The sequence below is a fragment of the Brachypodium distachyon genome, chromosome 1 (assembly GCF_000005505.3).
Source record: "Brachypodium distachyon strain Bd21 chromosome 1, Brachypodium_distachyon_v3.0, whole genome shotgun sequence".
Taxonomy (NCBI): domain Eukaryota; kingdom Viridiplantae; phylum Streptophyta; class Magnoliopsida; order Poales; family Poaceae; genus Brachypodium; species Brachypodium distachyon.
The window spans coordinates 31530344-31558197 of NC_016131.3; the positions used below are offsets into that span (position 1 = coordinate 31530344).

At 44.1% G+C, this 27854-nt stretch overlaps 2 protein-coding genes and 2 pseudogenes across 2 annotated transcripts; 1 reads left to right on the forward strand and 3 right to left on the reverse strand.

Annotated features, from left to right (window-relative positions):
• Positions 1–3721: 3721 nt before the first annotated feature.
• Positions 3722–14383, forward strand: LOC100845955 (annotated as a pseudogene).
• A 125-nt stretch (positions 14384–14508) lies between these two features.
• On the reverse strand, positions 14509–17520 carry LOC100824475 (expansin-A16). The gene is made up of 3 exons (XM_003563561.4): positions 16855–17520; positions 15568–15889; positions 14509–14978 (listed from the first exon to the last, which is right to left on the reverse strand). Exons 1-3 carry the CDS (start codon positions 17012–17014, stop codon positions 14669–14671), a joined length of 792 nt encoding a protein of 263 aa, XP_003563609.1. The 5' UTR covers positions 17015–17520; the 3' UTR covers positions 14509–14668.
• A 2588-nt stretch (positions 17521–20108) lies between these two features.
• Positions 20109–22003, reverse strand: LOC100846259 (annotated as a pseudogene).
• Positions 22004–22217: 214 nt separating this feature from the next.
• Positions 22218–24993, reverse strand: LOC100824780 (protein YIF1B-B). The gene is made up of 5 exons (XM_003563562.4): positions 24671–24993; positions 23657–23832; positions 23467–23565; positions 23206–23357; positions 22218–22871 (listed from the first exon to the last, which is right to left on the reverse strand). The coding sequence occupies exons 2-5, from the start codon at positions 23825–23827 to the stop codon at positions 22490–22492; spliced, it is 804 nt and encodes a 267-aa protein (XP_003563610.1). The 5' UTR covers positions 23828–23832; positions 24671–24993; the 3' UTR covers positions 22218–22489.
• Between the last annotated feature and the right edge of the window lie 2861 nt (positions 24994–27854).

Here is a 27854-nt window from a genome sequence, read left to right on the forward strand (position 1 = left end):
CCGTCCTATATTAAGTGACGAAATATTACACGTATTTAGACGTTTTTTGGATATAGATAAATCCATATTTGAACAAATTTTGATATGAGACGGAGGGAGTACATATACAGCAGACCTATAAATCAAATGAGGTTTCGTCGACGAGGATGCGCCGGCCGATGGTAAAACCTTTCGTGGATGAGAGCGCCGTCGACAATGCATCTGCATCCGCCGCCCGTGTTTGTGCTGTCCACTTTACAAGTAGCTCTACGCTGTCACCACTGGTGGCATGTCATGCACGACAATGTCGTTCCATCAAGGCCATGTGTGTCGAGGAGGATAGTGAGCGGAGTCCTTGTGTGCACTAGCAGGTGACGTGTTGGTTTGTGCCCTCGATTTATAGACAATTGTTTTTTGTATAACATGCAAGTTATGCGTAAATTAGGAAGAATTAAAAACAACCGGCAACAGTACAGAAATATTGCTGACACGCTAAACCATCAGATTTGGGGGCCAATATTTACTCGCATCTTGTAGTACTTTAATTTTCACATTATTTGGAGATAGCAATTAAAAGACGATGCGCAATGGTTAGACCATCTCCAGCAGGTTTCCTAAAGCCTCCACTCCCCCCAAAAAATGTCACAATTCTTTGAAAGTTGCAAAAAAACAGCTCCATCAGGTTTCTTATGTGGTTCCCAATCTCTAAATTTTCAAAAAAATCCCTAAATTCTCTCTCCACTTCCCCAAAAGTAGGAAGGACACCCTCATTCCCTAAACCACGGAAAGCTCGCACGGGAAATTAGCCGCCTCGTTTTGCTACATTTCCGGCTGACCCGCTCTGTCTCACCACCGGCCATGTCCGGCCGCTGCCGCCGTCTCTGCGTGTCTTCGGTGGCCCCCCGACCCCGTCTCCCTTCTGATTTGGGGCCAACGGCAAACAAATCGGGCCCCAAATCCTCACGGGCGTTGCCATCGACTTGGCTAATGCAGCCATCGATTCGGACGACACTGCCATCCGGGAGCTCCGGCGTGGCCTCCATAGCTTCGTCGTGAGCTTCTCCTGTCCTTTCTCTTTTCACAGCGTGTCATAAATCAGCATATTTCTTGTAGATATCTAAAGATCATAACTGATGTGACTACACAGAAAATGAAATTAGATCAATTTGTTAAAAATGGGTGATCAAATCTCAAGCGTTGAGGGGAGATGGAGCATGGTTGAGAGCATAACAAGTGAGTAGGCAAGCATCATCCATCTTATACTCAGATTCCATTTTCTTCATGGAAAGACTGTAAAGAGAAATCTCTACGGCGTAATTGTGAGCACCAGTATTTGAACCCTGATGAGTGGAGTCATGCACCCACAACTCAAAAGGTGTTTCTCTCTTGTACTCGGATTCATTCAGGTTTACAATGCCATCCTCCAAGACTTCAAATTTTGAGTTTACAAGGCATCTTTTTTTTTAATCTTATATTGGTTTCCAAATCGGTATTAATTTCCTTGCATACGTTGAGCTATTTTTGTTTTGATACATACTAGTGTTCTTATACGTGGCAATGCTGCCTTTGAAGCCTGCGATTCTCCAAGCTTGAAGCTCGTCTGTGGCTAGGGAAAGCTGAGCATGAAATCATGCTTGTTTTTGGAATATTGCGCATTTCACTCAAGCCACAAATGCCACCAACAATTATATAATGTATTACATAAGACAGAGCTTCATCATCTCTCCTCATTAACAATATGCTACTACAACATAAGAAAAAAAACTGGGAAGGTTTGAGATGACGCCAAGGCAGAGCATTAGGAGAAGTCTAGGGATGTAACAATTGTTACAATAAACTTTAGTTTCATGAGTGTTTTTCTGATATTTGTTAGGCGTTAGATATTTCTTAGGAGTTCCTTTAGATATTTTTATCGAGGTATTTGTGGTTGATGATCTATGTTGTGTCATGCTTATTTAAGCTAATGAGAAAAACTATCAATAAAACAGTACTGGGATTTGTTCTGATGTAATCCTATTTACCATCACAAATATATAGAGTGTCACGGTAAATTCTCTATTTGTTATGCCGTTCATATTTGAACGAGGTAACAGACAAAAAAAGTTACATAGTGTTATCTCATTCAATCCCTAGTACCATATATCCACATATTTGCGAACACATATGACAATGTCAATCAAAATTCATTTTGAAGTACTAAACATTCAAAAAAGGAGAATCACATTCCAGCTTTTCTAAGGTTATCAACCATTCTTTGTCAACAAACAAGGAAAAGAAGCATAACAAATAACCTGTATTAACCGAGTATCACTTTCTTTTGGATGAGACATACTTCTCTATGCATCCATAGAAAATACGAGAAATGGTATATAATGATATGTTTTTTTATATATTCTGTGCAAAGAGTATTTTTGTGTGCATAAAAATATCGGCACAATATATAACAGCCACATGGAATATACATTTTCTTTTTATATCTTATACAGGAAATGAATTTTGTGTGTAAAAATAATAACATAGGTGTATTTTCTATTATCTAATGATCATCAATTTCTCGTTTCTTTCTTTATTTGTGCATATAATCCACAAGTATAGTTTTAGTATTTGGAGACATAGGGTATGTTTGGTTTGAGCCTCAAGATGCCCTACCAAAATTTGGCTAGCCAAATAATTGTTGCGTTTTTGCTAGCCCATAATTTGGTCAACTTTGGCAAAAAATTTGTACTTGGCTACCATCCAATCAAATAACAAATTTTGGTCAATGGCCAAACATACCCTATAACAGAACTTCAACGATGGATCCGTTGGCACATATAATAGGTGGTAATCAAGTTAACAATGTGGTATGTATGACATGACTAGTTGAACTGAAGTGTGGATGAGACAAAATTCACTGCGCTGTCACTTGACCGCCGCCGACTAGCTAATGACGTGAATCATTCAACTTTGGAAGATCGGCGCTCTCCTGCCTGAAATTTCTTTGGTCGGATTTTGGTTCATGAAAGAATCCCCACACATACATTCTGGACACGGCACAACGTGGTGCCTACCCTACTCTATGAAGATATGAATGAACCATCTCGTCTTTCTTAGCCTCTTGTTTCATGATTTTTTCCTTTTTCCCTGACCCTTAGTTCATGATTTTCTCATATGAGGTACACGTTTCTCCCGACCCTGGTCATACTAGGTATCCCAAGGTCTATACTGCTTTTTGTTAGCAGCAACTTAAAAAAATTCATAATGTATCTATATATAGAATACTAGTTTGCTTGATACTAACAATGCAGGTGGGACCTTAGCCTCCGTTGATCATTGGAAAATAATAATAATCAAAACGCCACCCGCCGTAGGGGCATATCAGTCATTAATCCAAACGGGTGGTGTTTTGAATCCGAACGCCATCCGTGACACATGGGCATATCGGACATTAATCAGAACGGGTGGCGTTTTGATTATTATTATTTTCCAATGAGAGGCCAGAAGGCAGCAGCTGTGATGAAATGATAATATCAGTCATTAATCACGGGTGGCGTTGTGCTTTCTCTTTACTTTCTCCTAACAAAAACAATGAGAGGCCAGAAGGTAGCAGCTGTGCTGAGCTGAAATCCATGGGCTGGAAAACTACACAGGGTCACAGGGGCATATCAGTCATTCCTTACGCCGTCATTAATCAGCACAATGACACCGGGTCATAGCGAGGTAAGCGTGTCCTTCCACCTTCCTTCGCTCGTACGCTCCCCGTATTACGAGCACGAAACCAGCTTGAGCCCCCCGGTCTTCCTTCTCCCTCTAAACCCAACCCCCGCTTCGCGTAATCGCGTCGCCTCCTCCACGGGCCCTGAATTCGCCAATGGTAACGCCCACCGAACCCTAGCTTCGCTTCCCTCCCACCTATGTCTCTTGCCGTCGCGATCCCCGCCGTGGATTTCGTTTGGCGGATGCTGGGGGGTTGTCTTCGGAGCTTTGCATGTCGATCGCGCCGCCCGGAGCGGTGCTGCTCGGTTCCTCGCTGGGTTGTCGCTGTTGTGGGTGTGGTACCGTCCGCTTGGGGTGGTTGTTCGTGGTTAGTTAGCGTTTTGGGGGGGCTTGGGGTTTTGAGACGAAAGTGGGGTTTTGGTGGTATTTGCGTGACGTTTGATACGCAGCTTCCGTGAAAATTACGGGTTGCTTGCGTATTGGTTGATGCGTGCGCTTAGCGTGATTGTTTTCCTTGGTTTTTCTTTGGGGAAAAAATCAATGCATCTTGTTCATTGATGCGTGCGCGTAGCGTGATTTTCTTCCTTGGTTCTTGTTTGGGCAAGAAACAAAGCATTTCTTGTGCATTAATTTCTCTTTCGTCCCTGGTTTCCTTTTTTGGTTCTTGCAATTGTTTTTTTGGCGAATTAGTCTCCACTTCTCCTGTGCCCGTGAGGGGTCAGGGGCACTAAAAACTTGAATGCTTCGATTTGGTGTGTTCACTTGCTTCGTTTAATTCGTATATGCAGAAATGGCCTATTAGTCTCAGGGAATGTTTTCTTTCGATATGAATGGTGGTTTCTTCTTCTGTGCTTTAGGGGCAGAATCGAAGCAAGAGCCTGCATTTCTGCCTATGGCCGCGACCTTGAGTATTTGTTCTGATCTTGCTATTTCGTTGGATTGGAGCATTATCTTTAGTTGCCTAAGAAGGGCATTTGATAGTAATATCCGTGGTCTATGTTGAGGCATTGGGGCTTGATATGATGGTTTTGTATCTTAGTTTGAGTCATTTCGGTGTATCGTGCTATATGTTGTGGTTTAGTGGTAGCTTGAAGCTTGTACTCAGTTAAGTATTTGGCATTATGCGTATACGATCTGTTGGCCTTTGGGTTGAGGCCACTTTGCCAAGCCTTCGGTCAGAATAGTTTGCTTGTATCATCTGTGTTCCTTGCATTATATACAAGGACAATTGTATTACTTGGGAGGGTTCCTTCGGAGTGTTTTCAGAAGGATAATCATCTAGCTGCCCTACTGGTTTATCTCGATAGTGTAATTATGCTGCATCTGTGCATTTAATAATTCTTAGGACCTAACATTTTTTTTAATAATGCTGGCTTATCCAAGTGCTTATTTTCTAATTAAGAATTTTTTGTGGTACAACTTGTGGATAGAGAATCACTTCCGTCTATCTATTGGTATATTTAATGTCCTGATAGTACTTCACATTTTTTACAACTGTGCATGTCTTGGCTACCTATATTTTGTGTTTTATTTGTTTCTTCTGTTTAACTGCGGCATACCTGTTTTGTGTAATACCTAGGCCTGATTTTAGTTTGGGTCAATGTTCATTGTATTATGCTCTGAGAAAAAAATAGTTCTCATCTGATGTGTGATACTATTTCCAGGAGGTAAAGAGAAAGAAATCCGGGGAAGCTATTGATTTGAATGAGCCACCACACAAAAATCAAGGTATGATTGTATGAGTGTTGTAGATTTATAGTCCCTCCGTTGCAACATATTAGGCGTGCATGCATCCCAAGATTTATGTTTGACGGATAATTAGACATTTAGACTATGAAAATGTGGAATTGTGGATCATATGAGACATATCCTTTTGTAGTCCAGGTTTTTCTTTGAAAAGTTGAGGTAAAATTAAGACAAGTCAACTTGCACTTTTCAATCGAACTTATATTGCAAAGGCTCACCAGTACTTTTAATTTTGATTGCAAACATATAGCGGGTATGTTGGCTCTTTTAGTTTTGTACTTTTAACAGTTCACCATGGATAGAGAGGGTCCAAATGCTTATGTTCACACATGACAAGCGCCAAACTTATTCATTCTCAATTTGCAATTTTCTGGAGGTAGCGTGCGTTCAAAAGTAATCAAAAGATAATTTACCAGTTATTAATTTGTACGGATTCAGAATTTCAGTTTTATAAGGGATAACTTTGAGATCTGAAGTTGAAAGGTGGATTGTGTAAATTAGAAGGGTGAGAATTGTCAAACCAATACAAGCACATGTGATATAGTTCAAATTAATGTCAACATATGTATCCAATTTTTCTTAAGTTGAGCTTAACGTATACCTGTTATTACGGATAATATTTGCTGGTTTCGTTTGTTCCTGGTGTACTATGCGGCACTGCAAATTCGTTGTGAAGTATATATTTTCTTATGGCAGGTATCAGGTTGAAGCATATATTGCTGCAAAAGGATTCTAAGAACATATGCCGCACCAAAGTTTGTGGTGATCCAATAGAAGTGTAAGTCAATCACAAATCTTGGAGTGGTGATTCTAGTGAGTAGTTAGTATGCTAGATAGGACCAAAACCTATTTGTCAATTAAAATTTCTTCATGTTTTCTGTAGCATACGTCCGCTGGTCAGTGAATTAAGTATACATTATTGATGGGTGGCCTTTAGGCTGTTGTTTTAGAGGGAATGCTGATGTGCTCATGTTTAATGCTAAGCTTCATCAACTTTTGGAGGCTTGTTTGGATACACTATGATCAGACCCAATACCTCCGGGTAGGATCAAAGCGCATCCAAACAAGCTCTGAGTGAAGTTGCTTCTCTATTGCACAGTATATGTTCAAGGCTTCAAGCCCACTGTGCAGACAAAGGAGGTGCCAGATCTGGGCAGTTAATGCCAATGGAACACAAACACACATACCCTACATGACATATACTACGACTACCTAACCTCTGTGTCTAGCACTAAAAATAGGTGTGCGAATATTACATGCACAAACATTATTGCCTATTTGAACCACCTATCACAACGAACTGGAAGTAGCAAAAGGGAGTACTTTTTACAAAATATATTACGGTAGCATCAGGTTGCACCGGTATTCTATAAATGCCGAACGCTAAAATAATTTTATGATTTCCTTTTTACAGGCCCTCGCTTTGGTCGATTATTGAATTCGTGCCAACCAAGGTATACGAGCTGAAAATTTTCCCAAAATTTTCACTGCTTCCTGATCCGGAAGATGATCGTCAGAAAAGTGAATGGCCAAAGTTTATGCGTTTCCTTTCACACAATAAGAGGGTTAGTATAAATGTTTTCTATGTGTATTCAGTTATTTCCTCATATTGCTATGGGCGAAAGCTATTTTTTCTATCTTTAATTGCGCTTTAAAAGAGAAAAGGGGGTGGGGCTTGGAATTTTTTGCCACGTTGCCTCCCGGAGAGATTACACTTTTATAGGCGGGCTGTGGCTAGCTAGAGGTGTCAGACACAGGTTAAAGTAATAGGGAGTGCATAAAAGAAGCAGATGAATAAAGTAAGGTGTGAGGGATGCAATGCTGTAGGGATTTTTAGTTTTCAGTTTAGTAAAATCAACTTTGGGCAGAGTTTTTGTTACTTGCAAATTAAGCAGTACTTTGTATTTTGTTCTGCTGCAATTTAGTAGCTCTATTTTGCTGTCTTTAATGCTAGGGGCCTGTTCCTTTCTTGTTTGTAGGCTGCTGTTGTTATATACGGGTCGTTGACCTTCCACATTTTTGCTCCCCAATCTGATGGACATGACTTCTCACATGCGGTAATCTTGTACGAGACCGAACGAAAAGAACCTGGAATCTGCAAAAGGATGGCAGGAATATCTGGTGAGAGTTTTCCTGTTATTGCTTTTTGGACAGCAGTGCTTTGCTGGGTTCTTCATTGTAACTCCTCCGCAAGTGCCAAGTATATTTTAGCCAACATGCTGTACTGTTTGTTTAATAGTGGGAAGCTGACATCATATCATTTACATTTTTGTATTTCAATTATCACTTCATGTTGCCCAGGGAAGTTCTATCCTTAGTTGATATTAAAGCTATGCGTCATCTTATGCAACTCTTTCAATTAGCTTTTGCTGATTTAAATTGTATTTGCTTATTGACTGTTCTTCACTTATTTGGTGTGCCACCAGAGAGATCCAACAAAAGTGAGGAGATTTGTGATAGCGTACCAAATCCAAAGGAGCTGAATACTTCATGTAAACACCATGAACCAGAATCCTCACCATGCGAGTCTGTTGAAGATTATCCTAGAATTTTAGATCCAATAGTGAAAAGGAGAACATCTACTCTTACAAAAAATTTCGTCAGCACAGACCCTACTTATCTGTGGACTCTTAGTCAGACACATGCTGGCTGGATCTTTGGAGCAATAGCAGAGCTTGTTGACAACTCAAGAGATGCTGGTGCGTCGAGGTACCTCGATCACTATGTGTTATAATGGGAAAAGAATTGTTAGCTTATTTCTAAAATTGGTTGGCTTCACCGCTGGTTTGTTTGTTCTGCATTGTCGAATCTTCATTAGTCAAGAGAATACTAAATCTAGTAATAAAACTTTAATATTCCAAAAATTAATGAATACTAAACTCTAGATTGAGAGCCATCTCCGTGCCAAGCTAAGCGTTAAGTTTACCATCTCATTTTGCCTCTTTCAGAGGAATATGCACTTCAATTTTTACTTTTCACATAATATCACTTGTCACAATTTTCTGACTAAATTCCTCACTTAGGCTAGTGTTTTCACATATTTAGAAGACAAATTGGAGCTATTCCTGTTGTTTGATTGCAGCTTCTTTGTTGTTTATTCTCCTTTATCCTTCTTCAAGGTTGGACATTTGCATCCAAACTATGTTCTCAAAGAAAGAAGAAGAAAAAGTTCCTGTCTTGTCTGTAATTGATGATGGCCGTGGAATGACTTATACTGAAATGATGAGAATGATCTCATTTGGGCACAAACGGCCCGATGAGAATTGCAAGGATCAGATTGGGAGGTTTGGAATTGGATTTAAGGTAAACATCTACTCATAAATTTTCTTTTGTCTTTGTACATAATCCTTGATCCCCCCCCCCCCCCTCCCCCCACAACACACACACACATTTTTTTTACCGTCCTCAATTCCTAATCATTGCTGTGGTCTGTGTTATAAATGAACTTTAAATATTTCACTCTTGTACGTCCAAATCTGCCTTCATGTGTTGTATGGCTATAATTTGTTTGATTTATTTTGCCTGAAATATGCATATTGTAGCTTCATATTTACCTCATCCACTAATGCATTACTTAGATGTATAACGCTGTTAGTAATGAAGATTTGTTTGTGTGTTATTATTGATATATTTCTAAATATAAAAGAGCCAATTAGTGGCGGTGGTCCGTTGCCTCCCCACCTCCTTCTATTGTAAAAAAATCTCACATCCTTCTAATGCAAGCAATTAAATCTTAAATGATTAAGATAGTAATGATGTTTGCTACAGAAGTTTGAGATGAAATTACTAGCAAGTGCAACTAATATATAATAGTTTTTTGTAATCTAATTTATCTTCGCCCAGCAGACTAATTTCTTTTAATCATAGCAACGCATGGATATTTAGCTAGTATTTCTGAATATCTCTTGTGCATATTATACACTGAGTTAAAAGTCATCCATTAGTATTGTTAGCTAGGTTTTCCTGTGCTATTCTCCAGGTCGCTTTAGCTTCAACCCTTTCTGTGCTCTGTAAGCTTGTATGGCTAGACTTTATTTTAATTGCAATGAGACAAATAACCATTAGTTTTGTCACTTGGAAATTCCCTGTTGGCCCTGATAGCAATTGTCATACAGGAAACATAGCCTCCGCCCAAGGCAATCTTTTCCTCCTGAATTAAATTTCTCATCTTCATGCTTGAAGCATGTCTGCAGTCCTGTTCAACCAAATTCGTGCATGCATATGATGTGAAAATGTTGTTACTGTCAACTTTACTGTTTTCTGGCTACTATTTTGTAGACTGGTGCCATGAAACTTGGGAAAGATGCTGTTGTGCTTACCCAAACTTCAACATCCAGATCAGTGTCCTTTCTGTCTCAATCTTTTAATGAAAATAAAGATGTAAGTATGCTTCTACGTACTGCCTTCATTCTTTATCTATTGGCATGCCAAGGCTACAATTGTTTGATTTGCTACAGAATCTTGAGATCCCTGTGGTGACATATTGCAAAGAAGGGCAATATATGGAAGTTGATTTGAGTGTCCAGTCTGAAGCTACTGCTAAATATAACCTGGATGCCATCAAGGAATTCTCTCCCTTCAATGAGTATTCCATTGGTGAAAAGCTATGATTATTTGGTGAAGAGGGTACTGGAACACAGGTTTATATATGGAATTTAGATAAGTGGGGTAAAGATTACACCTTAGACTGGAACTCGGGGAGGACTGATGGAAACCCTAACAACCATGGTCGGGGAGACATATTAATCCGGTCAAGAAGAGTCAGATCACGTCCAGGGCAAACAAGTACTGAGGTATACCTTATAACTTTCTCATCGACATTTCAAAATTTGCTTTCCCTTCGAGTCAAGGGACCAGTTTCTACTATATCAAGCTCCAAATATATTAGAGCTTGATGAGCATGTAGTTACATAGCCTTCACAAGTTCCTTCTTAGGGCCTCTTTGATTCACAGGAATTTCATAGGAAATTTGGAGGGTTTCTATTCCTAAGGAAATTTTCTTTTATAGCTTGTTTGATTTGCAGGATTTGAAACCATAGGAATATTTCCTATGGACTAGTTTGCATGCGATTCCAAAGGATAATTTCCATGAGGTCCAACCTCATGGAAAATTTCCTGTCTCTATGACAACTATGAGTAGCACATAATCCTTTAAGCAAATCGTGCATTTTTCCAGTGGTGCAATCAAACAACTTCTACAGATTCCTGTATTTTGAATTTCCATAGGATTCAATATGCCATGACATTCAAATCATATGTTTTTCCTATTTCTATGTTTTTGAAATCCTGTGAATCAAGAGGCCCTTAATTTTGTATATCTGAGTTCTGTCTATCTCCATGCACATTGCTTTATGGAAGTGCTCAAAACATGGCATTGTTTCTCTGATTAATTAATCATATTCTATAGGTTCCATTGGACTATTCACTTCAAGCCTATCTAGAAGTTATGTTCCGGTATCCTCGGATGAAAGTCACTGTCCAAGGGTCTCGGGTAAATACCCATGCCATATTATTTTATGTTGTTTTCGTGACAATATATTCTTGTTTTCATCATGATTTTTTCCTAGGTCAAAGCCCGTCCTTTGGACAAGACCCTTAACAAGACTTCTGTAATATCTGATGTCATTATGGAAAAGATCATTCAATTGACTCTGGGAAGGAGCAATGTGGAATGGGGCAGAATGAACTGTGGAGTTTTCTTGTATTGGCATGGTCGTCTAATAGAGGTTGGATTAGTTGCACTTTGTAATTTGTATTAAAACTGACTTCTCCATCTTCATTATGCCCCACTTTACATTGCACTTTGATAATTTGCCCCACCTTGTCTCACTGACAGGTGGCCCCATACCCCACCTATCAGTGACACAGGCCCCGGCAAATTAGCAAAATGCAAAGTAAAGTTGGGCAAATTACATTTGCCCCCTGCTCAAGCACACACATATTCCATACTAGAATTAATTCGTTTTTTTTCAAGAAAACCAGAGAGAAAATTCAGGTAGTCATGCTCATGCTCTCATTCAAAAATCACTGTCAATCTCAAGATTTGGTACATTCTACAAACTGCAACACTTTTACTCACTTAGAGTACAAAACACATTGCTTGCTTGAGTAGAGTTGGAATGCAATTTTTTGGCCCAGCTGTGTTGAACATCGGAAACTATCTTGATGTAACAACTCGTTGCAGAAACTAGATTGAGCTTACAAACATGCATTTTGCAGTACTTTTATACATTTAGTTAATATTCTTACCTCTTGACATGATTCCTTCTCGGACTTCTCATTTTGCATTCTCTTCTCAGTCCTACAAACGAGTTGGAGGTCAAAAACATAATGCTGACATGGGGCGTGGAGTAATAGGAGTTGCAGATATTACGGAACTCATCGTATGGTTCCTAATAATTTTGCTTTGCTACGTCTGTTATTCAGTTTTCCGTGTGTTTGAGTAAACTTCTCATATTGCAGGATGATGAAGATGGTAATTCATGGGTTCTCAACAGCAAACAAGGTTTTCAAGATTGTCAAATGTATGCTATCATAGAGGAATGGCTTGGCAAGAAAATGGATGAATACTGGGAGAAAAATTTCGAAGTTTAGAATTGGTACGGTTGTAGATTTAGTTTATATATTTTAAATATCTTATATGCATATCTTGTAGGCTTTCTATGGGATTGACAATGAGTTTAGTTACTATGCAGTTGAAAGGTTTTGAGTTTTTGTTACTGAAGTGATAGTTTAGAATTGGTATGGTTTTAGATTTAGTGTATATATTGTAAATATCTTATATGCATATCTGGTAGGCTTTCTATGGGATTGACAATAATAGTTCAGTCACTGTGCATTTGAAAGGTTTTGAGCTTTTGTTACTGAAGTGATAGACCTGTCAATATGGGTGGGAGATAGATTTATTATAATCAATCATGCTGGTAGGGATGAAGTAGTGCCATTACGAATCAGGGTTGCTCTTCAATCCTTGTTTGTATTTAGCTATCAGGAGCCAAATGTGTATGCACATCATGCAAGAACTGAGTCAGAATTTTATCTTTCAGTTTCTCCCATTTTATTCTGAAAATGTCCTGTCTACTGCATTTTGAAGCATTTATTCACTCTAGTTAACCTTTCTCCATCCAGAGAAAAGGTGGTGAGCGCTGCAAACCTGATCATGAGTGGGTTCAGTGCTGCGGCTGTCGCAAATGGAGAATGTTGACTGCAGGCTTCAATACAGTCTCTACCAGAGGAATGGTTCGTATGAGGCAATCATGCTCAACCTTTTCATACAGGTTCCACATAGTTGATGGAGTGTAGTAGTTCATCATTCTAAAGGATGTTTTTGCATGTTCCCCACCAGAATTGGGACAACAATTGAAATATTTGGTCTGCAACATTTTTTCTCTCGAAACCACACAAAAAGTTTGCAACATATCGATTGCACTCCTGACTACCACTACTCGGGTTTAACTTTCTGTTCAGATTGTTTTTCCTGGGCCGGTTACAATTGAAAAATTTACCCACACGTGTAATGTGTTTTCAATTTTGCTTAAATTTCAAAATAAATAATTAAAGGTAGTGTTCAAAAACATGAAAAAATATAATGTACTCCCTCCGTTCCATAATTCTTGTCGAAATATTACATGTATCTAGACGCTTTTTAGGAATAGATACATCCATTTTTGGGCAAATTTGAGACAAGAATTATGGAGCGGGGGTGGTACATGTTAATCCTGACTGATACAAGACAATGTGTTAACTGTCATAGATGATTTGTTGTTCTTTACAGACTGTTAGACTAGTTTATATTGCTGGTTTCTCAGCAGCTTGCTGGATGACTGCTCATGTCGCATTAAATATGCGGAGTATTCATCAGCTAAATAATATTTGTGTCCGGAATACTATTCACTGTCAAGTTATTTTTTAATATTCTTGTATCACTAAAAATGTAGGGGGTCAAAAGAACAATTAATTCATTGTCTTGGTTCTGTAAAGTTTATAACTTTTATAACTTTATATATATACAGACCTCTTCCCGTACATTCTTTGACATGTCTGAAGTTCTGACATTCTGGAATTTCAGGTTTTGCTTGATGCCACCCTTCAATGGAAAATGCACGATACCAGAGCAACAAATGGACCGTGGTGTCATAGTCATCGGTGAAAAAAGGACAGGTAATGATGGCCAGCTGGAAGTGATAGCTAAGGTTGATACAAACAAAATGAGGCCTGATAACAGTGAGGTTCAGACATCCAGTCAAGATGCAGATGTGAAGGTAACTAAAAACCCAAAAATTATATGTATTTCGTGTTTTGAAGGTCAATTCATGAATCTTCATAACTGTTGTATGCCTAGAATGTCAAGCAAATCCTAATGATTGAGAACAAGCGAAATAATTCTTCCAGTGGCAAGAACAACACCGAAGGTATGCAGAAAATGTTTAAAGTGACAAATATAATGGAAACCCTAAAATTTTCTTCTGCCTTTCTTACATGAAGTCATGAACTAACATTGTGCTTATCAGATGATTTTGATGGTAATTGCTCACAAACGGAGTGTGTTACTCCTCGCCGTGCTTTGAAGAGGCTAGGGAGAGGTGCTACGAGTAGTAAGCGGTGACAGCGAAAGAAAATGCGAGGTAACTACCAATTTCTTTCACTTTTCTTTGTGTAACCAATGCCTTAAACTTTTGGGTCATTTCACCCTGGTCCTTTTTCTCTAGATTTTGTGCACTCCACTAGCAACTATTATTATCTGCCTCAAGCGCCTGATTGTTTTTTTTTCTTATTATCCAGCCTTGTTGTAGCTGTTCCTGTAGCGCGGCTTCATTTAGTCCCCAATCCTTGGGCTTAAGAGAGCAAAGCATCAACAATTTTTCGTGGATTTGTGTTTTTTATGTACATTCTAAGGTGGTGAAACGTCTGTAAAACATGTCTGCCAAATGGGTGCAAGTAGGATCTGTTACTCAAATGCAAACCACAAATGCTGTTTGCTCTCCAGTTTTAAATGCGATTTCATGCTTAGGCAAGGAATGCGTTGGGTCAACCTCGGCTTGCAACATGCAACACAAACCATTGTCCTGGCCAGGGAGTACCAGGAAACAACCGGAAGTAAAATTTAATAACTATACCGAACAGGGTGAGCAGAGCAAACACCATTCAGTGAGGCTAAATTCTTTTAGGTCACAAAATTGAAGCCCGACATTTATAAACCCCCCCTGTAATTCTAATTACAATCACCGGAGCTTACCACTCTTTTCACCTATTCAACGAGCTGCTTGCCTTCAAATGTTTGCGCGAACATCCAATCTGAAGGTGCCACGTTGTACATCGTGAAGGTCCTCCCCTTCTTTCCAGTGACCTCGAACGAAAGCGGCTGGCGCTGGAGATCGGCGTTGCACTGCCAGTTCTGCCCCCAGTTCCTCCCCATTGGTATCCACCCGGTTCTTGACCCTTTCACTTTCAAGGCGATGACCTCGCCGTCGGCCGCCACGTTGGTGATCAGGACCTGGAGGAAGCTGGCACCGCCGGTGATCGTGAACCGCATGCCACCGGCTCTGTCGCAGCTCACCCTGCATCATCAGTGGCTACTCAAATCCTCAAAGAAATTCTGCTGATTTATGCATGGTTCTGACGAAAGTGGGATAGCTTCTTTGGCAGAAATGAATATATGTCAGTAACTTAATCATATGTTATTGTAGTATGAAGGATACTTGTTGTTTACTACTCATGCACCGGTGGGGACATACTCATAGCATTTGTCTGAAACTTGGGAAATACTCATGATTAAAATACACGAGTCAGATTCAAAAAGAAGAAAGTGTTACTGATTAAAGCTGCTCTTTGCTCAGAACCCTCTCATCAACATAATTCTTTTCCCACCCAATAGCCCACAATGCAAAGTAGCTTGCAACATGTTCTACATATTCTATGATCCGTTTCTAATCATCATCAAACATCATTCCCAACTTTTGCAAAGACAGGCAAAAAAACTACTCCGTACTACACAACATCACAGCTCAAGAATGATAGTGCCGTACTTTCACACAAACCCACACACATCGACAAGTTGCAGAATCAATGATAAGCTAAAGGATATATCAGAAGTTTCACCATTTGAGCAAATTGAGGAACATGAAAAAAATTGCAAGTGACGCTTACCTTCGGAACTGCACCTGGACAATGTCAGCCTTGGCCTTGGCAACCCGGAGGAAGGCGGCCTCGGTCATCTCTAGGTGCTCCCTGGGGAAGTTGCACCAGCCACCAAAGTCGTCAGGGAGGCCGAAGTTTGGGGCGCAGAAGTCGGTCGCCGTCACGACGACGGTCGGGCTGCCCCGCAGGCACCAGAGGATGTTGTTCACGCACCGGAGCTCGTAGCAGGCGCCGCAGGCGCTGCCACGCCCAAACAGCGCGCTGCTCAGGCCGGTCGTGTACCTCCCGTATCTGAATATGTCCAGGTCCCCATATCCGCAGGCACCACCACCTTTGATTCGGAGTTTGAAACAACCATTGCATCAGACAAAGACATTTCCATTTCCAAGTCACATGAAACATAGAAAGGATTTACATTGTTGATCTCACAATGTAAATATGGGTGTCTCTAAATTCAGGTTCAGAGGTGGATGTAAACGGCATTCGTTGAAGAAACTAGGCAAAAGGGCATACGATCTCCAGAATTCAGAGTCCATTTTGATGGTTCTTCGGAAATCAGAAGGTAAAAAAAAAAACAGTCTTTCAGATTTTCAATGGAGCAATGACTGTGAAGGTACACTGCATAGCTTGAGTGTACAGGCAGTGACAGCAAGAAGAGCTCATGTTGTACTAGCTTGCCTCTCATAAATTGGATTGTCAAAGCATTCAATGTGTCCTTACTATTCCCACAACTTACGCAAAGGGCGTTCTTCTTTTTCTTTCGGCTGATTAGGACAGCACTAGTTTATCCGGACCAAGGCAACATTTGGTGCACTAACACCTCAAAAAAGATTACTCAAAGTATCATAAAGAAACTATTGATGGAATGATTGTAAGGATAGCATTAGCATTACAATCATTTTTAAATATACCCCTTTTCTTTTCTACCCTTTCACAGATCACAATAAAATACTCCTATCATCTACAGCAGAATATACAAGGAATGTTCAGTCAAAAGAGTCAAAATCCATCTAAATAAGTGAAAGGGAACAAGTTTCAACAGCGAATCTTTTTCTATTGCAACTTTCTCAGTAGCGAATACATGAGCAAACGACGCCGGATCTGCCTAATACAGCACCATGTACTCCCATTCATCCTTGCAAACAACATTCGCCATCTCCAAACTCCATCCAGAGAAAATGCAGAAAGAAAGGGGGAAGGGGACAAAAAAGAGAGAGAAAGGCCGGACGTTCCCAACGTTCTTGATGCGACGATTAACAAGGAAAAATGACTTAATAAGATCACATAGCCGCATACCATCATTGAGCGGGTGCCCCTGGGACTCCTTGATGTAGGTCGCCGTGCCCAGCCTCCACTCCTCGTAGCCGCCATTGCCCAGCCTTACGCTGCCGCCGAACCTGACTCCAGAAATCAGCAGCAGCAGCAAGAAGAAGAGAAGGGGCAGAGAGCCCATCATGTTGCTCTGTACCAGGTGATCACTGTTCACCTGATTCACTCCACTGGCCAGTGCAATCTCTTGGTTGAAGTGTTTGAGTGCTTGCGGCTGCAGAGGACTTGGGGAGGAGGGGGGATGGGTCTTGAGTAGTTGCTGTTCTTGGCAAGCGAGTTTCTTGGGCTCCTGGAATGGGCAGCAGTTCTTTGTTGGTCTGCGTTTGGCTTGGACTGGGATGGCGAGGGAGTCAAAGATGAGGAGGACAGTGGGAGTATAACGCGAGCCTGCATTTGGTGCCACGCCCTTTCTGCTCACTTTATTGGGATTTGCAGTAGTGGCAGCAGCTCGGACCGCGGCGACGGGCGGCTTTTCCTTTCGAGGACCTGTGAACAATTGTCTTCTCTTCCGACTGCCACGGTTCCACCTTCTCAAAGGCAGGGACTTGACACTTTTCAGAAATTTTACAAGTCCATGTCCCGTTGGATAGGAAACGGAAAATCGTCAGTGGCATTTTTCTTGGTTCTTACTGCTCGAATGGTTTTGTATGGAACAAGTGAGAGTCGGTGTGAGTTGGAAGAGGGGGCTTTATTAGGTTGTGTGTCCTTGAGCTCGATTGATTCCTCCTCTCCTCGTGCTTCCTACGGATCGGGGCTGTTGAGACGTAGGATAGCTTCAGATGAGCAGCCGCGGTACGTGACTGCGTCGAGATCCAGCAGCAGTTATTCCCAGGATCCAAAACGCGATCTCGCTAGCCTGAGCTTAGCTCGTACCGCTGCACCATGGATCAGAACCAAAGACACGGTACTACTGCCTGCGTCCCCTCGGTGTCGGACGCGTCGTTGAAGCGACCCCGTGGATGATGATTTGGTCTACCTTCTGGGCATTCCTATGAACTGCGAGGCAGCACCCTTGCTGGGCCGACCCCGAGGCAGTTAGATTTTTATTTTTATTTTGAGAACAAGGCAAGCCAGTTAGGTGATACGGGCGATGACCTAGGCCCAGCATAAAAAGGTGAAAGGCAAAGGCCCGCGTGCGCTGCCGGTTGCCTCTCCTTGCAGGGTTTTTTAAGAGTAAAAGCATGAGATGTTTTAATTCTTTTGTAAATGTCCCAAATAAGTCATAATTCTTTGAAACTTTACGTTGAGTCCCAATTATGGTTCAACAGATGTTCTACCGTGGCTCGGACGCGTGTGCGTGAACTTCCTTTTACAAGAAAACCCCTGCCTTTTTCTATCTTCTCCTCGGTCAGCCCTCTGCTCCCTCGTTTTTCCCACCCGAAGCCCTCTTCCCCAATTCTTATCCCACCCCGAGCCATGAGCTCCGGAGAGATTGCCAAGCCCGCTGCAACCCCTCCTCAAGCTCCGCATCGTCTCCGCTCGCTCTCTCCCTCTGCCTGGACCCACTGCGCATGCGTAGTCGTCTGCAACCGTTTCGTCTTCCCCGACTGCGGCAAAAGCGCTGCCCGCAGGCACTTGCCTCCCCGAGACCTCCCTCTCCTCGCCTTCTCGTCCTGTAGAACCGTGCCTCCTCGGCAGAGCTGCCGACGCCCTCGACCGAACCCAGCACGACCCCGAGCAGCCCCGCCACGAAGACAACCGCCGGCCGCCGGCGCTTCGCCTTCACTGGGCCACTCCAGCAAGGGATCTCCCACACCGCCGCTGCCATCTGTCTCCCCGTGCCAGCGCTGTCTGGAGATGTTCCCCTGCCCCGACAAGCCGGATCCTCGTCTCCTCCAAGTCCGGCGCCGCTGCTGCCGTTACATCTTCCCGCGCGCCCGCTCGCCGGCAGGCGACCAACAGGGTCAATGGCGCTGCCCAGTGCGTCAAGGCCACGCGGCGCTCAACAGCTAGCAAGCCGCAGCACATCAACGGCGACGGCGGCAACGGCCGCGACTGGATCCACATGACGGTGAGCACGGGCGGCGGTGGCCAGGACGAGATGGGGCTGCGGGCGGCGTTCCAGGGCGCGCTGGGGGCCTACAGCGAGTTCTTGGCCAAGACGACGCTGCCCGGCTGCGACACCGTGCCGTGCAGGGCCTTCGCCGATGCGCTGTCCGCCGTGGACCGCGGCCTCATCGACCGCGCCATACTCCCCGTTGAGTCCGCCATGGAAGGCACAACGCTGAAGAACTTTGAAGAACTACGACCTCCTCATACAACACGAGCTCGTCATGGTCCAGGAGATTAACCTGTTCGTCCAGGAGAAAAGGGGAACTCGGGAGAGAGCTTCGGGGGAGAAGGGGACCAGTGGGGAAGCAGAGAAAGAGGAAAGGGGTGGGGGAGAGAAAAGAAAGAGGAAGGGCTTTTTTGCAAAAGAGAGTCCACCTTGTCACCTGACATGTGGGCCCAAGTAGCCACGCCAACAGTAGACACGCGTCCGAGCCACATTAGAACATGTGCTGAACCACTTAATACAATTGGAACTCAGAAGTGCAGTTTCAAGTAATCAGAACTAACTTGAAATCTTTACGAAAGAATTAGGAACTTGATATTTACTTCTTTTAAGGTCTTTTTTTAACTCAGTGCTGCCCCTCGAACCATTTGGGTGATGTATTCAGATTTCAGTGTGGCATGACTGGTTGGACCCAGTAATTCAGTAATAACCATTAAGTGTTGGAATTACGTATGGCCGGGTTAGACCGTGTAGATCTGGACCATTCAAGTAAAAACCAAGCATATTTTAGTTACAGAGGCTGACTTGTGTATTCCACTTGTTAGATCTATGGTTAAGCCAATTATGGGTTTTTGCCCGATTAGCATAAAAATTATGCTCCCCGCAGAATAAAAAAGGCATAAATATTTTGCTCAAGTGATAAAATTGTCAGAAATGTGTGGTTCTTCGATGACAGAATTCCAATTAGAAGCTTCAGGGGCCTCGAACCAGGGATTGCCTCGAACCCAGCCAGACCGTAGGAGGGTGGTCCCACCGAGCAACATGAGTGTGTCAAGGGGCAAATTGCGTCACAAAGAGTGAAAATAAGGTCGAAATTCACTCTATCTAATAGGAGAGTAGGTATAAGATACAACATTTAAGGGGAGCGAGGTTGGTTCTTAACTTCTAGTATCATCTACTGTGCTACTAGGAAACAACGGGTCAAAAAGATGTATTTGGTAGAGTTCTACACAGAAGATACGATCAAGGGAGACGAGTCCACGTAACAAGCGGGAGGTTCAGGAGGCAGCACCTCAACCTCCTCCACCAGAGTCTCCAGCATCTGCACCACTTGGTGCATCGTTGGCCGGAGCGCCGGATTCGGCTCGATGCACCAGAACGCCACACGACACAGGAGCGAACCTCATGGCATGAACTCCAGCACGAGCATCCGGTGCTTGCCTTCCTTGCAGTATACCCGATCATGCGGACCAGGTTCCGGTGGTGGATCCGCCCGATGGACCGCACCTCGTTGGCGAACTCCCTTCTCGCTGGACTCGTTCCAGTTGATGAGCCTCTTTACCGCGATCAGTTGCTGCTGCGGAGATTTCATTCTCCCTTCGTAGACCTCGCCGAAGCTTCCTTTACCAAGCAGTTTCTCGAAGCCGTTGGTGGCTTGGTGGAGCTCCTTCCAGCTGAAAGATCTCATGCTCAACAAGCCCTGCAATTGGCTCTCTCTGTTCTTCCTGAGGTGGTGCTTTGCCAAGAAGCCACCGACAGTGGCGGCCAACAACACGAATACTAAGCAAGCTGCCACGGCTATCAGTGCAGTTCTTGTTCTCGCCGTCGCGCTTCTCCGGATCATTGCTTCTCCGAACTTTAATCAGTGCCTTGGTCGTGACATCGCTCGCCTGCCGTCCGTTCGTCATCGCCGCCATCTCCACACAATCGGTTCCACCGATCATCAACGCGGCGGCGCAGAAGCAGTCGTTGAGGCAATACTCCCGGCATTGATCCTCCGTGACCGACGAGTACTTTCTGTAGTAAATCGACGTCTCCCAGGTGGTGTTTGGCAAGTCGACGAGCGTGTACTCGCCGGTGTTGTTCTCCCCGTTGCAGCTCTGCGGCACGAACTCCGGCGTGCAGCTGCTGTCTCTGTGCTGCGCGTCGGTGTATGTGTACCCAGCCGGGCACACGCAGCTGACCCGGTCTTTCTGCTCCGTGCAGTACGAACCCGGCCCGCACGCGCCCTGCAGCCCGGACGTCCTCTTGCTGCAGCCGTTGCTCGGGATGGCCCCGGACACGCTCCACGACGTGCTCTTGGCGGCGCGGACGTAGACACGGACGATGCCGTCGGGGTCCATCCTGGCGAACTTGTACAACCTCAAGCTCTGGCCGGCGCCGTTGTGAAGAGTGTAGTTGAGGCCGCCCTTGTCGTCGAAGGTCAGCGTGGTGTTGCCGCTGGGGCTATCGGTGTGTGCCTGCCAGTAGGGCGTTCTTGCGGTTGTTGCCGCTGAGGAGGTCCACGTACAGGACGACGTTTCCGTCCGTCTGGACGTCCATGCTGAACCGGCCCGTGGCGAACTCCGTGTCCGCGCGCTTGGAGATGAGCTTCCCCTGGGACCGGGCGTCCATCGTCAAGCACTGGCCCGGCAGCAGCGTGTCCGTCGGGCACCAGAAGCTATCTCACAGCATGTTGTCCTAAATTCGAGCCAGGACTGGGAGTTGACACGTTTTCACGTTCAGTCTTATTCATAGTCAAGATTTGATTTGAACCACTATTAGGCCCTATTTATTTGGCCTTCTACTTCAGCTTTTGGTGCTTCTAGTTCTCAAAAAACAATTCGTGTTTACACATGAAGTTTCCTCTAGAAGCTGCGGGAAGCAACTCCGGACATGCTACTCAACTTCAAGTTGAAGCAGAAGAAAAAAAAACAGGGCATTAACCTGTTGCTGTCTTGACGGGGTCATCGCGACCGTTGAGGCGCCACGACTTCAGATAAAAATGAAAAGGTTCTAGTCGGCCAGGCCACATATAGCAAGTATCATAGCTTTTGGTAGATCAATTCGAACCGAAGACGTCAACCTGTTACGCGGACATGGAAAACGAGACTTGACTTGTATGAATGCATCATGGGGTCTGCCATTCTGCGTGCACGTAAATTCCCCTGATGTTTCCAACACACGGAAAAGGATAGTGAGGTATCGCAGACTGACGATCTCAGGCGGAAACCCGCAAGTTTCGACTTTCGACCTTTAGTCAGGGCCATAGGCTGCTGTACCGGGTAAAACTTTGTACCATAATGAACAAGTCCAGCAATTCGAGTAAAATTCAACCAGGTCATACAGGATAACAGATGCGAAAATGTCAGAAGACGATTCAAATATTACCAGTGAAGATCAGCTCTGTAAACTATACAGTCCATTAAAAATCCTTTTGTCCCTTTGTCTTGAGCTAAACCTGGATCTCGTGGAAACCACATCTTCTGCAGGCCAATAGGGTAACCAATGATGATTGCATTTGTCATCGGACCTTTATCAAGAAATGTACCACTCCCAGAGGAGCGTGAGCTGTAGAAGATACTACTACAGACGATATCATTCCAGTTTTGAGATGCAGCTGAAACATTAGCCGCTGAGGTTGCCTAGCCAGAAAAGCATAGGGAATTGGACAACCGCGAGGAATAGAAGAAAGTAGTGGTTCCTGCTAGGATGCCTCTCATAGCTCCTTGCTGCACCTAGAAGAACCCTCTTCATCGTCTTGACCAGGAACACCCCGGTGCAGATACAGAACCACGGCAGCACAAAATAGTACGAGTAGCTCCAGAAGATGCGGACAAGCATTGCAAGTGAGGTACCAGCAAATCCATACCCAGCATATGCCACAATGTCCAGCAATGGTGACTCTCCACTTCCCAGTGAGTACAGCAGACCTTTGATGAGGATGACTTGGAAAAACCAACCAAGCAACCCTTTTGTGAACTGTAGAGTCAATGTCTCTGGGGTAAACCTGCATTCAGCAACGAATGATTTTCAGACAGGCACCATTAAAACGTGAATATACTGAACTCCCCGGCATTAGTAAAAAAACACTTCCATTCAGAGAAGCAAAAACAGTGCATCACACAAGTTAAATTTCTAGCTACCGCGATTCCTTCAACGTCTCCAGTATCTGCGTATATTTCTTAACTCTCACCATGTCAGCAGAACCACTTACCTTACATTAAAGCACACACTATAATCAAATGATACATATATTCAACTGCTCATAAAGTTATAGCGGCATTTCTTCTCTAGCCCTATACAAGTAAAACAAACAAAAGTTGTCCTGGATGTGCAGTTACCTTCCAAGAACACCCAAGGCATATCCAGCGATTACAATGTAGGTGGCAAAAGCCATCAAAGGGATGTACAGATCTGGAGCATTGATGTCTTGGACTGGAGGTTTGTATGAAAGTCTTCCCCCTACTGGCTCAGTTATCCTAGTCCAGTGTCCCTGAAGGAAGAGAAATGGTATAAGGGTTGAATAAGAACTCACGATCTGCATGACCCCAAAAGATGTTCTTGAGAAAACCAAAAAGGGAAAAGAGGCAGTCGGTCCTTACCCGATGCAGGAAAGGAAACAAGACAACCTTCAGCTTGTTCCTCACATACTGGTTGTTGACTTGAAAGTAATATTGCGGATTGGACAAATATTGGGTGATCTGTACACACGATCAAGCAAAGTTCAAGTTCAATAGTTCTTTCAAAAACATACAATTGTATATCCATGAAAGAATTGCATCCACGGCTTACATTGCTTTGCATAAACTCAGAGCTTGAACCTAGAAACTTCTCACCATACGCTCCTAGTCCAGTTCGTATGAGTCCAGGTCCAGCTCCATACAAAGCACTTTCAAAAGGATTTGCCTGTGCAGTAGTAGGCCTGCCTGACAATCCTCCCAGATCATTGTTCATTGCTGCCATGACAGCTGAATCAAGAAAGATGGGTCAAAATTATAGTCAGACAACAGCGCATCATGATCAGGTCATCTACAAACTAACACTTTGACTCCGTTTCCTAGAACATACCCCACCATTGCTCTTACATACAAAGCAGAACCCAGAAAACGATTTCTTAATGTCCATCCGTGATTTTGACATAAGAATATAACTATGATACCACAACATTGTAGAGAAAGTCCAATAGATGTAATCACCACAACCTGGCAATGACTAGCAGCCATATTCCAGCATAGCACAGAGCTGTGATGATGCTGAAGAGAACATGTACTTTGTAGGCTGTAGCTATGCTTCGAAAGAGAGAAAATAACATATATCATATAATTGTTCATCATCCGGTAAGTTAGCCCAATTCCACTGTCTAGTAATGCAATGGCCAACGGCAAGCAGCTAGTGCTTCTGGAACAGCAAAAATGCGAAATTCGAACTATTCTGGTTTTGCGGTTTCTTTTTCACATGAAGGGCCGTGGTATTGGACTTTAACCATAACTAATTCTAGGACCAAATCATGGTATCTAGAGGAATTTACATCAAAAGATAGTGAAATTTAAATTGTTATTCTCAGCAGAGCTTTACCACTACCAAAGTGTTCAAAAGAACCACACGATGAGCACAAAAAAAAAATATATCTCAGATTCGAACCTTGACATGAAACCCTAAATTAGCGCAACTACAACCCGTGCCCGTTCCCCGTACTTACAGCTACCCTAATCGAGCATTCGAGCCTCAGTCTTCCCTAAATCTATGGACCCCCTAATGACCCATCCGCCAACTGCCGCAGGGAGAGGATTCCTCCCGCCATCTTACCTTCTCTTTCCCTCAACTTCTGCTGCCGCCGCCTTCGTGCCCGACGTCGTGCTCACTCTGGAGGTCGAGGCTTAGGCTCCCCACACCGCGCCCGAGCTGGATCTCCGCGCCGGCCTAGGGGAGGCCGGGAGGTTACGGATAGGCAGGAAATGGACAAGGACAACGCAGCCTACGCGTTGGGGGAGGATGGGTGCTCGAGCTCCGGCCGGCGAGCGAGGAAAGCCGGCGTGTGGCGTCGGCCGGAGAGGATGACTGGCTTGGGTTTTCTTCGAGAAGGATCAAGACAGAGCTTTTTTTTTTTTTTTGAGATGAGATTGGATCAAGACAGAGCTAGCTTATTTTTTGTGAGCGAACAGAGCTAGCTACCAGATCCAAGGTTGACTGGAGCTGCCCAACGGGCCGGCCCAACAAAAAGCCCGCTGGCCAACCGTGCTTGGCCCTTTACAGGCTCGCCTTCAGACCCGCAGGCCGGCCCGACACAGGCCGTTTATAAACGGGCCAAGCGGGTCTGTGCCGTGCCAAGCCCGGTGTTGGCCAGCTATGCATAGTTATTAAACAAACTCCACTGTACAAATTTAGACCGCTGGAAACCCAATTAATTCCGGAAACTCAATTAAGTATAAATCAGTCCGTAGATTCCCAATCAATATAGAAACATTCAATTAGTTATAAATCAATCCAGAAGGAGTAGAAAAGTGACAATGATTGAAAAAAGTCGGTTGGATTGTACTATTCGGTCATCTGATTAAAAAATGGGACAAAGGAAAAATCCTCTTTTAACCATGAAAAACATGAGAATTTAGCACACCGGTTCACTTGGTCTTTTATTTTGAATTTCTATGCATGAAAAACGAGACAAGAGTCTTCATTTATTTATTTATCGAATAGTTTTCCCTACTTGATTAAATTAGTAGATTGTGTGCTACCTTCCGAGAGACGAAGAACACATGTATAACAAAATCTATCTATCTATCTATCTAACCTATCTATCTATCTATCTATCCAAATAATAAAGGGAGGACGCTTCCTTCGTCGTCATCCGTCTGTGAATTTTACATTTTGCCCCTTCAAGTCTTTGTTAATTCAACCCGAAGTCCAAACTGGTACATACCACGGAAAGCAACCCCGCCATCGTACCCACAGAAGAAAGGAAAACCCACCACCGCGGCATCCTCTAGCCCTCCACTCCTCCTCCTCCTGATCTCCCGTGGTAGCCGCCCCCCTCCTCCTCCTCTTGCCTTCCCCTCCGTCCGTCTAGCTCGATGGGCTAAAATAAGCCCGACTCGTCGTTGTAGTTGTCGCCGCCGTGCTGGAGAGAGGTCGGGGCCGCCGCCGCCTGCTTGCTGCGCTAAGAGGAGCGTGACAGAGAGAAGGGCTCGGGGTAGAGCTAGAGGCGGAGAAGCCAGACCGCCGGACGTCCGAAGACAGAGAGGGAGAGGCACTCTGGGACGTGCCTGGAAGCAGAGTGGCCGGAGACGAGGGGCTGGGCTGGCGGCAGATAAGGAGTCGAGTGAGAGGCAATCGAGGTCGTGGCGTCGTGGGGGATTGGGGATCGATGGGACGGGAATCCTCTCGATCCAGATCAGAAACAGAGGTTAGAGGAGGTCAGCAGGGGCTGGGCCGGGAGAAAAAGAGAAAATAGAGGAGGGGACGATGCAGGACTAGGCCAAACCGAGGGAAAAGATATGCTAAGAAATATAAAATAGTAAAAAAATTGCCAAACGGACCGTGCGATCGAGAGTGAGGCCCAGGCACGCCCTGACAAGGGTTGTGGGCTGGCACGGCCCATTTATAATCATGCGGGCCCAAAACGGTCCGCGCACGGTGGGGTCGCGGGCTTTTTCAAAAAGCTCGGCCCGTTGGCTAGCTATATTGGGGGTTCTCACATAGGATTAGGGTTAGACATCGGAATAGGGAGTTGGATTGCCATAGCAGGCCCGCAAGGGTTGTGACGGGCCTTAAATTTTTGGGCTGCATGTGCTATTCTGGACTCTGTCCTGAATTGGGTACGGGTCGTGCATTACGAGACCCGGACCCGGCAGATTGATCAAGGACATAGTCAAGACTTTCATCAATCGGATGACCATGATAGACAGTGGCAGCACACGACATGAAATTACGCCACTAGATTAGATGGAAATCAAACGGTCTAATTATGTTAAATACAAGTAGAGAATAGAACACCGTTTGCGCAAACAACACACATGTCATACTCGATTGTACCCATTGTTTCGTTCATTCCGATTGATGTCAAATTATGTTTTTTTAATAAACATGAATTTTCATGTGCATGTATTTAAAAGGGCATGGCAACGCACGGGCACTGTACTAATAAAGGAAAAAAGCAACTTTCTAGCTCGTCATGTGTGATCTTCGACGCTATGACTGACTGGCACATCAGCCGTTCTGGAGGGATGAAATATCACTACGTTGTAATGGTACGTCGTCCTTAAGTGATTTATTTAGACGTTGGCATACCCTCGGGTTACCAATGGATCTAAAGCCGACATTTAGCTAGGTTTGTCTCTCCCGAGATTGGGTATTAGCCTTACTTTTGCCTTGTACTATATGTATGATTCACATTCAGTTATTAGACATCCATAAATTACACCAGAAAAGCACCAGAGTCTGAAGAACAACAAAAGTTCAGTTCAGGCATGTAACATGGGGATGGGGGAGGGATTGTTTCCTCTACAAAATAATCAAGGGAGAAGCTTCTCAGTCCATGACCGAGCGCACGCCATCACGTGGGGAACCCTCACGGCCGCTGAGTTGCCGTCGTGTCTGGCTGGCGCCGCAGTTCGCCGGCTGCCTATGGAGTTAGATGGCATCGTTGTTAATGTCCGCAGCGGCATCTCTCCGTGGCATTAGGAGATGGGGTTTTCCATAGAGCACGAGGGCGGGGAATCATCTCCTCCGATGCCATCGTCCCTGTGGCGGCAGCGACGGCGACACCTCCGTGCGGGATTAGGTCATTTAGCAGAAGTGGGGGGTCATGTGCAAAATCTTAAGTTGCTGGTTAGGAATCCCGACAGTGATCTGTCACCATTCATTAGCGATCAGATGCACAAGGGTGCAAGTTTGCAGACTTTCACCAATCGTTCGTTTTCACCAGATACTTGGGGAAGTATCGGATGCAAACGAACAATGGGTAAAAATCTGCAAACTTGCATCATGGACGTCC

Excerpts from the sequence above, each read along its gene's own strand:
- LOC100824475 (XM_003563561.4), bottom strand. The coding sequence starts at position 17,014 with ATGATGGGCTCTCTGCCCCTTCTCTTCTTCTTGCTGCTGCTGCTGATT. Across the intron at positions 15,890-16,854 it reads GGGGCACCCGCTCAATGATG|GTGGTGGTGCCTGCGGATAT; the intron begins GTATGCGGCTAT and ends TCCGAATCAAAG. Across the intron at positions 14,979-15,567 it reads GTCCAGGTGCAGTTCCGAAG|GGTGAGCTGCGACAGAGCCG; the intron begins GTAAGCGTCACT and ends CTGATGATGCAG.
- LOC100824780 (XM_003563562.4), bottom strand. The coding sequence starts at position 23,827 with ATGGCAGCAATGAACAATGATCTGGGAGGATTGTCAGGCAGGCCTACT. Across the intron at positions 23,358-23,466 it reads TGTTTCCTTTCCTGCATCGG|GGACACTGGACTAGGATAAC; the intron begins GTAAGGACCGAC and ends CTCTTCCTTCAG. Across the intron at positions 22,872-23,205 it reads GCCTTGGGTGTTCTTGGAAG|GTTTACCCCAGAGACATTGA; the intron begins GTAACTGCACAT and ends TGCTGAATGCAG.